This window comes from Bombus affinis, chromosome 5, assembly GCF_024516045.1.
Source record: "Bombus affinis isolate iyBomAffi1 chromosome 5, iyBomAffi1.2, whole genome shotgun sequence".
NCBI lineage: Eukaryota > Metazoa > Arthropoda > Insecta > Hymenoptera > Apidae > Bombus > Bombus affinis.
Window position 1 is genome coordinate 13,292,277 of NC_066348.1, and position 10,376 is coordinate 13,302,652.

The 10,376-nt window shown below is 32.5% G+C and overlaps 2 protein-coding genes across 2 annotated transcripts; one reads left to right on the forward strand and one right to left on the reverse strand.

The window, feature by feature from the left end:
- Window positions 1-174: 174 nt before the first annotated feature.
- LOC126916004 (mitogen-activated protein kinase 1) lies at window positions 175-8,891 on the reverse strand. Its single transcript, XM_050721338.1, has 8 exons — window positions 8,698-8,891; window positions 7,775-7,901; window positions 7,551-7,661; window positions 7,221-7,472; window positions 6,976-7,143; window positions 6,687-6,875; window positions 6,482-6,614; window positions 175-6,395 (listed from the first exon to the last, which is right to left on the reverse strand). Exons 1-7 carry the CDS (start codon window positions 8,820-8,822, stop codon window positions 6,489-6,491), a joined length of 1,098 nt encoding a protein of 365 aa, XP_050577295.1. The 5' UTR covers window positions 8,823-8,891; the 3' UTR covers window positions 175-6,395; window positions 6,482-6,488.
- Window positions 8,892-9,424: 533 nt separating this feature from the next.
- Window positions 9,425-10,318, forward strand: LOC126916036 (DNA-directed RNA polymerase II subunit RPB11). Its single transcript, XM_050721391.1, has 4 exons — window positions 9,425-9,612; window positions 9,697-9,786; window positions 9,873-10,047; window positions 10,125-10,318. The coding sequence occupies exons 1-4, from the start codon at window positions 9,560-9,562 to the stop codon at window positions 10,158-10,160; spliced, it is 354 nt and encodes a 117-aa protein (XP_050577348.1). The 5' UTR covers window positions 9,425-9,559; the 3' UTR covers window positions 10,161-10,318.
- The last annotated feature ends 58 nt before the right edge of the window (window positions 10,319-10,376 follow it).

Sequence of the window (10,376 nt, forward strand, 5' to 3'; positions counted from 1 at the left end):
TATTGATCTCGTCCTTCTAGCGTATATAAATGAACAGAAAGATCTTTAAAGATTCGTCTCACCGCTTACTAGATGAACAGTATAATAAATTGTAACGAAAACTTACAAGTCAATCTAGTTTTGTTGTTTCGTTCGATAATGTCTGAACTTTATGCTTAAACTCTGACTTGTAAGTTTTTCCTTTTTTTTTTTTTTTTTTTTTATCAGTTTTCCATTTTTGTTTGTTTAAGTAAATTTTCACGTTGGAAACGAATTTGGAACACCGATATCGTCATAGTCAGCCAGCCGACTCGTTACAATGTCCCCTCGGTCTATCGAGGTAGCTCGTGAAAATTATTCGACAAACATTTCGCGGTTCGCTAATCGTTCGCATCTACTTTTTGAGACTCTGAGAATTAACGTCTTAAATACATACACAGATTAAGTTACGAAATTCGGACACATAGCAACTGTACACGCAGAAAGATTCGGACATATATAAACGTCGTTCAAAAATCAGCTTCACGCGTATAACGCTTGAAGATGTCTCTTTATTTATTTAAGCTTCGAAGATAAAATCGAAATGCATACGAGGAAGGGAAGATTATATATGAATTATTCTTTAATTTATATTTTTTATAAGAAATTAATGAAGCTTTGAGGGAACATTATATTTCTTTTGTGTCCGTCACTTTCCTTTTTCTTTTTTTTTTTTTTTTTTTTTATAATTTCGATAGACGATGATTTATTCTTTTTATAGAAAGTTATTGCACAATTCATTAAGGGAGGCAGAATGTAGAAACGTGAACAAGAGCCACAGACATCTCCGAAATCTTTCTTCTTGTATTGAATGAACTCGTGCTCGAGACACGCGGAGATACTGATAATTTAATGAATTAAGTTAGTTATTCTAGAGAAATTCGTGTGTATTTGACAGATAGTAAATTCATCGAAGAGTGAAATTAAATAAATTCTCAGTATCATCAGGCGTATTGTGAGCACAACGTGGAACGTTTTACATTGAGGATTTAATATGAACGGCATACATATTTCAACGAACGAATGTCCTCTTCGAGATTTCTCGCTTACGAGGAAAACCAGTAAACGAAGGAATTTTCCCAGCATGAAAAACGTATGACACGTAATCGGTTGATTGTTAATTTATGTCGGTGAAATCACCGTTGAAAGATTTGTACGACATCAAAGATATAGTTGCAGTCACAAGGACGCGGAATTGTAAAGAGATATCAGATTAAATTCTTCTTTGCAACTACAGTGATTCACGAAGATATTTGAACACGCAGAAATTTTGTCTGAATATAAAGATTAGAGGAGAAAAATGTAATAAGTACATTTTTGTTGGTTTTATGATTTTGTAATGCAACCTTATGATTAAACGGGAAGATTTTAATATGATATAATTAAAAATAAAAGCAAGCCTATATTGAAGAGAAATTTAGAAAATTGAAGTATATTGAAATATATTGAACAATTAAGAATCTTCTATGATATAATTACAGATATATTTATAATCATTTTTACAATTGCAAAAATTGTGACGTATTAAACAGAAATTAAAGATGCTAGATCTTCTATGATATAATGCACACACATTTACAACTGTATAATATAATAAATAGTTTGTTAAAATTGATTGAATTATACTTGACAGAAATTGAAAATGGCTAGAGTATATTTTTGTTTTCCTGGAATAAGACAAAGGATAATCTCGTTACCTTTAAATTATATATTTATTGAAACTCTCGATCAAATTCTGACTATTCATTATTATTTTTAAACGAAAAATTTCATATGCTTGTGAAAATTCCAAATTTCAAGCTACGAAGATCAATCGTAAATTATTAGAAGTCTCATATAAAAATTCCTGCAATATCTCTTTGACTACGATGAAATATTAAATTCTCCTCCGGTAGATTGTTATTTCTCACAAGGTTCCAGATATAAAAGCAGCGACAAGGCTAAATCGATAATCCGATAAATCCTTCAATGCTCTGTAAAGCATAAAAATATGCTGAGAAATGGAAAAGGACACTCGAGGGGAATAATACAACATTCTTCCTCTCTTTCTTTCTCTCTCAAGTTAGTTAAATCGTGAAAAAGGATACTCGAAACCGAAGGCAACGAAGCGTCTTTGTTATTTCCACAGATGAAACTTCTTAACTTTGAGGGAAATAAACGCATCGATGCCTATCTCTTTCCCTTTCGAGTGAATTATTTTACGAATATACAACATAGCACTGACATGTGTTTATTAATGGAGAATTATTTTATTAGATTATATCGAAGAACGTGAGATCTGATAATCGAGGGAGGCAAATAGTGTTTTACACTCTGGATCGTTCGTTTTGCGCTCTCTTTCTATATTAACTTCTTTATCGCTTTCTTCGTATCTCATTCTCGCTTACATTATCTCTCTGCCACTTATTTAACAAGATTTTAACCGCTTACTTTCTTGTCTTTGATTTCGACTTTAATTTCGAAGACAAGAATAGTACTCGCTCTTCTCTTTTGTTCTTTAAATAAGTATTCCAAGCGTGTCCTCGCCATCTTGAAAATCATCCGATTGTCATTGTAAAATGATGAAACATACTCGTCTCATACAAGAGATTTTTTGTTTCTTTAATTATGATTTTTAGAAAAATAAAAATAGATGATGAAGTAAATTGCTCGTCTCTTATTTGTGCCTCAACATCGCTCGAATTCATTCCTAAGTTATCACTGGACTGCGGATATTTATGCAATAAAATAATATTTTGCAACTAACTGAAAAAATGGAATCTAAGCAGAAATTTGTCTCACCTGTTAATCGTTATAATTTAAGTAACGCACTTTAGATATATTATACATTTTTGCATCCTTAAATTTTCCATACATGTATAAATAATCCGCAGTCTAGCTATCACAATCGGATTTCTCGTCATTCATCATCGACGACACGTTCGTGTACCTAGCTCGATTATTATTTTACCCATTTGCCACGACATGTTTCTTCGGGGAAGATGTATCAACTAGGGATATATATTATATTGAATATAAAAAAAGAATCGTTTGAATATACGCGTACATTTAGAGTGAAAAACACGAATCGAAACAAGAACGTTCACATTATCAATTTAATTAACATGGTGAGTGTTTGAATCCAGAGAAGTGGATTGTATGAAGAATGTTTTTTATTGGCTTTTAAATAAAAAAAGAATGCGTAAATGACATAAGAACAAGACGTAATTTAAGCTATTTGTGAACGACAAGCAATTGTTCCTCGAAACATCTGTTAATAACAGAAGAAATCAAAAGAAGTAAAACAAGCGAAAGGCGACACATAGTATAGTATAATAAAAACATTGGAAATGTAAAAAATAAAAAAGTTTACATATGGTAATATTCAAACAGACACCATGCGCTCTGTCGCACAAGAATGGCAGTATCAGTGTAATAATACCTGTAGATCGTGAAACAAGAAGTAATTAAACCGCTTAGAAGAACTGGAAGCTGGGTCGAATGCAATTAACTATGAATTAAACGTTTTTCTCGAGTATCTTGTTCTCTTTTTCACTTTTTCATTTGCTCCTTCTCATACATGCATTCATTCGCTCATTGTGTCATCTATTTCCTTTTATGTCTTTCTCGCTTCCTCTCGTTCGTCTACAAACTAAATTTGACAGAGGCAGAATAGAATTTCTGCGAGGTACATAACTACTATAAGAATGACACTGAATAATATATATATATATAATAATAATAATAATAATAATAATAATAATTAAAGTTAACAATAATGGTATTAATAATAATAGTAATCACTAGCTGTAGAAATTGAGAGATATGAAAGATTGCATCATTCATAATATCAACCACTACATACATTCATTAATAAAATAAACCAACTCCTGAATACCGCAATAAAACACACAATACAAAAAACAATGATACTAAAGACGTGCGACATTGAATGAAATGTGCTACATAAGCTATTAAATGCCCTAAAACCAGTTTGCGTCTTAGTCTATACCCGTCGCTCTGAGAATAGAAGAACAGGAGATAATAATAGCAACTTTTTATTAAATTAGAATCGTTCAATAACATAGAGCAGATTTGCAGATGACTTTTCTTACATAGATGTGCCGGTCACGTATTTATTCCTACAGTATTCTTGTCTTGTTAAGATTTCACACCACCTTTGAAAAGATTATGAGCCACCATCTGTTAATGTGGATCCAGTAAACTTGTAAATAGGTTTTTGGGTGTAGACACTGATCTGTGTAGATGACACTACTTTCCACAACTTACTTATTACAATAAACTCAAGCAAGATATTTTAATTATACTATCATCAATAACAAGGTTCCTTAGACAATTCACCAGAGAAGAAGGAAAGTAATTCATTTCATAAGTGATATTCATAACAAACTCTTTGGTACAACCATTGAAACCTAGGTCGACAAAAGTCACAACTCAGATCTGTTCATTGAGATCTCTACTTTTACAAGAAGCTTGTTAAGCTCTGGAAGAATATTAATGAAAGGATAAATCAGAATGCATATATTTTGGTAGAACAATTTAGTCAATAACAATAACAATTTAGTCAATTTGGCTAAATCGAACATCTTTCAGATTTGTATATAAGATAACTTTATAGCTATTATGGTTAAGCTCTCTGCTATCTTATCAGGGTCCCAGTCTACCTTCTGGGATTTCAAGTTTGTGCTCATAATCGGAGATGGTTCGGCATATCAAATTAGGTAACTGGATATCAATGCACAATTCCAATTCTAATGATTGGAGTTTAATGTATAATATCCTTATCCTTCCTGTGGATTTGGGAGAAGGATAGATCTAATATAATTCCTGCATGTCGTAAAAGACGACTAAAAGAGAAACTTATTTTAAAATAGAGATCCGAAGTAAAAATCGCTAGAGAAGATTACTAGGGCACCCCTGGAGCTACTGTTAGAAATAACAATATGCAAACCGGTAGTGTTAGGTTGGTGTATAAATGGGCATCAACCAATATATATCCGAATATTCTACAACTGAAACCAAAAGATACCAACACAACATTCCCAAACCTAGCAATAAATGCTTTGGTAGAACAACTGTCAATCGCCAAAACTAATTAATCGAAGCAACGTATGACATGGACACACCAAATGAATAGAACCGTCATGCAACGCTACTACACAGTAACAGTACCTGCAACTACAAGACGTCATTACGTAGCAAAGATTCATCGACCAGAAAAAAAGTCGTGATTACAAATAACAGATACAACGCATATGAATTGCAAAAAATAAAGGAAGAAGTCGCGAAAAAGTCAAACACAGACGAAAATAGTCTACAAAAACAAAATCATAAAAGAAGAGAATTGCAGTACCGAATGATACAAATATTGTACAAAAAGAACAGAAAAAGATCACGAAATTAATAATAGAAATGAGACAGCTATGGAAACAAAAGGCAGTAACAATAGTCGCAATAGTCCTATACACACACGTTCACTCAAACATACAAAAGGCAGTAATACCTATGACAGCAGCAATAATCATAAACATGCTGCAATAGTAACAGAAGAACACATGACCTGATAAACAAAAACCTGTCGTATGATCTTTAAAACCACGATAGTAGAATGAAGTTGATAGAAAAAAGATAATATTAATAAAAGAACTACTATCAGCAAATATTTCAGTGAATTTAATGGTTGTTCAAAATATACTGTATGTATGTGTATTCGCACGCACACGCGTGTATATACACGTTGGTTACAGCAAGCACGCAGTTACAAGTTCTCTTTTACTCTCTCGCTCTCGTATTCTCTCACTCTCATTCTCCCCCTCTTTTTCTCTCTACGTACTTACATTCATTTTATCGGTCGCCGCGTTACGTGGCTTAGAATATCTCGCACATTACACCAACCACGTCACTCGCTCGGCAATTAAATCACAGACAATGTGTATGATACGGTGATTAACAATAAATCGTCAACTAGCGTTACCTATATATAATTCGGGATAAATAAAAGTTATTGTACAAATTAATATTATGCATTCAATTATAACAAAAAAGGACACTGTATTTTTGTTTCTTTTTTTTTCTCCGGTAAAGACATGCGAATGTACAAGTATATGCACGGACACTGCGGTTTATTTATTTCTTTACCTCATTCACCGCTCCCTTCGCCCATTTTCTCAAATTCGCCTGTGTGTATGTCTTGTAGCTTGACTTTTAAGCCATGCTCCGATAAAACGTTTTCGTAAAAGTTTCATTCTGTTCTGTCTTCTTTATTTTTCTTTTTTCTTTCTTGCTTCCATTATAGATAACTGTAAAAGAAGTACACTTCTGTTACTCTGACGTCACACCTTCGCCTCCTTTTCGGTCGTCCTGCAGGCTCGCCGCAGCTGAAATATTATTGATCGTTTTAACATATATTAATCACTTGTTGTTTCATTCAAGGTTCGATAGTGATTAAAAAGAGAGTAAATACCAGTAGACTACATAACGTTTTCTTGATGATTCTTTTGGAATAACAGAGTTTCTTCGAAGATGTATTGTTTCAATACTTCTTTTGGAAGATCATCTAGCTCCATGTCAAACTTAAACGGTTCCGCTGCAACCGGCTAAAAATTGGGTATATTATAAAGTTATCTTTGTTACTTGTACATTAGTATTTACTGGTAAAAAATATATACTTCGTCATCTGGATCGTAATATTGCTCTAAATACGGATGCGCAAGTGCATCTTCCACAACAATTCGTTTGTTAGGATTAAATGTCAACATTTTATCTAACAAATCCAAAGCTCGAAGATCAGCATCTGGAAATAAACTTGTCCATGGAACCTTTGGTTTAAATGGTAATGATTGAAGATAATTTCGTGCCTAAAATATAATTATTCAATGCAATCTATATCATTTTCTCAGTGAAACAAAATGATAGTAAACATAAAAGAATTATTAAACATAAAGAAACAATTAATACTTTTTCATTTATAATGCACTCAAGATCCTCGGGAGATGGTGATCCAAGAACTCCTAATATATGGTTCAGTTGATCTAAGTAGTGTTTGCCAGGAAATATTGCTCTCCTTGAAAGCATTTCTGCAAGAATGCAACCAACTGACCAAATGTCTATAGACTTAGTATAGCCCTGCAAAATGGAGATGAGATTTATTATCTTGTTATATTCGTTCTAAATTGAAATTGAACAATCCATTATTTATTTACCTTGGAATTAAGCATTATTTCTGGAGCTCTATACCATCTTGTTGCTACATATTCAGTAAGAAAACCAGCATGATTATGCTCTGGATCAGCAACTCTAGCTAAACCAAAATCACAGATTTTAAGGTCACATGTGGTATTTAATAGCAAGTTGCTTGGCTTCAAGTCTCTGTGTAGTACATTTGCAGAGTGAATGTACTTTAATCCTCTTAATATTTGGTAAAGAAAATAACATATGTGATCATTACTAATAGCCTAATAGAAAATAAAACAAGTTTAAGTATATCAATATTCCTTTAAATAACTTTACTCATAGTCATTTATTATGCTGACCTGTGTTTTGAGAAGTTTATATAGATCAGTTTCCATTAGACATTGAACAATATATACATCTTTCATTTGTTCTATAGTAGGTGCCCTTAATATATCCCTTATATCTATTATCTAAAAGGAAAATGTAAAGTGAAAGTATATATTTAGAGTAGTTTTATATATAGTAGTTATATATATATATATTTAACCGGCTAATACATACATATATACATCAAGTTACTCACATTTTCATGCTTAAACCTAGTCAAAATTTTTATTTCTCTTAATGTTCTTTGACTATATGTCTGATGCTCAAAGGGAGAAATTTTTTTTATAGCTACCTTTGTGTTTGTTACATTATCATAAGCAGATCTGTAAAAACAAATTCCAACATTTGAACCAACATTTGAAACAACATTTGAGAAATTACTCACAACTTTTTTTTCTTCATTAAAACCTATTTCAATATTATGCATACAAAACATAGCAACATCAATAACAAAGGATGGTAATATCTACACTGCAACCTATATACAATATACTGGTATCTCCTAATCTGAAACCACAATATGGGAAATGGTCCTACAATATTTAGAAGACCTCCTTTTTAAAAATTAAACATATGCTGGAATTTAATTCCCAAAATGTTATCAAGATTACAAGTTACAACTCCAAAATATTGAAAATAAAAATAAAGTATAAAATTTAATTAAGTGGTCATAATGGAACAGTAAAAGAATTCTCAACAAAGACAATTTGAAAAATTTTGCGCATGAAAGTTGGCCGCTCCTACGAAGATATTATTTGTCATCTCATTAACGGTACAATGATAAGACCGATAAGTGAGAGATAAGCGATGGAAAACAAGGAAGTCGTAACATTAACACGCAAGTGGACAAGGGTTTGAAAGGGTGTGACAACCGTGTTCAAAACTGGCGCCAAAAGACGACGATACATTACGATGAAAAGCACTTAGTAGCGGCTACAAACGATATCGGGGCAAAATCAAAATCTTTCGTATGCATCATGGAGCGGAAATCTAGTCATAAAATCGTGAATTCACTCGATGACTGTATTTTTGATTGTTTATCTTTCGGCCTGTCAGCTAGTCAATACGAGGTCGAATGTTTTCAGAAATAACGAGAGAAATTGACTCGAAGACACTTACACGACCATCCCGTAGGCACCCTCGCCCATGTACGATAAATTCGTATATCGTGGCCCAACCTCGAACGTTTGTCCACGAACGACTTCGCAATTCGGATTCGCACTTGCAGAACCTTCACCCGCCATTTTGACAACTATTTTGCGGCTCCGGCGAAGTCAGAACAAGTCCTGCTTCTTAGCCGACTGGTCATGAACGACATTGCGATTAGATCGACTTACGAAGGAATTTTACGTGTTACAGTAGTGCTGCCTAGTGATCGGTTGTCAAGCACTTCGTGTTCACGTGGTGAACAATTCGAATCACTTCGAATGGGATTTGGTACCCCAAAGCTCCCAAAAATATTGAAAGTTTCGGAAAGTCTTGTTTTGGAAATCTTGAAAGTATTCGGCCATCGATCATGAGATTTCAGAAACGATCTGTCTTCTCCTTCTTTCTAATCTGATTGCTATGAATTTCGATATCGTTCAAATATTGAATTCTTTTCTGTTATAAATACATTGTTATATTAAAAAATGTCGGAACAATAGAAAGTTTAAAATAGCAATTGTTCTTTCTTTACTTACTTGCTTGATTTCTCTATAGAAATTTTTATGCATAAATATATGCATACCGTTAAGTTTCCTTTTTGTATTTAATTGCTGAATCATGCAGCTTTGAAATATGCAAAATAACATTGGCCATGTAGAGAGCGCCACAGTTGCAATGCAATTAACTTTCTCATCTATAGTGATTTGAACTGTGACGAATTTTCAGTTTGCGATCTGTCGTTGCTGTGTTATTGTAGTGGTTTTGTATTAATAATTAAATTTTATAAAAGGAATCCTCCAGAGCTATAAAACATTAAATATAATTAAACTACAATATGAATGCGCCTCCGACCTTCGAATCGTTCCTTTTATACGAAGGAGAAAAAAAGTAAATATTACAAACCATTGGTTAACCAATTTAAAGGATTCATTAAAATGAAATACATGCATATGATTTTTCCTCTACTTATAGAATAATCAAAGAACAAGACACTAAAGTTCCCAATGCCGCGATTTTCACTGTGAATAAGGAGGATCATACCCTTGGAAACATGATCCGCAAGTAAATACATCTTTGCAATTTCACAAAAATTTATGTAATTTTTATAATATGGATATATCATACTAGCAATTTCAATTGTTCATTAGTCAGCTACTGAAAGATCCTCAAGTCTTGTTTGCTGGATACAAAGTTCCACATCCATTAGAACACAAATTTGTAATTAGAATCCAAACTACATCGGACTATACGCCACATGATGCTTTTATGCATGCTATTACAGATCTCATAGCAGAACTCTCACTATTTGAAGAACGTTTTAAGGTAAAGGATAAATATGATTGGATAAATATGATTATGATTTGTTATGTGACTATAATATTGTGTATATAATATTTCAGGAAGCTATTAAGGAAAAAAAGGAAGGACTAGATTAAGTTGTATCGTTTTTCTTTTATATTTATTATTGTATATATGTAAGGGATTAATATATATCTCAAGTTTTTAGATTATTAAGAAAACTGATGTACTTTAATAAGTACATACTGGTATTTGTACATATGAATAAGTAAATAAAAACAAAAAAAAGATTTTACTCTTCATCTTAAATCAATTTTTCTTTCAAAAAATAGGAAACATATAATAAAAAGTCA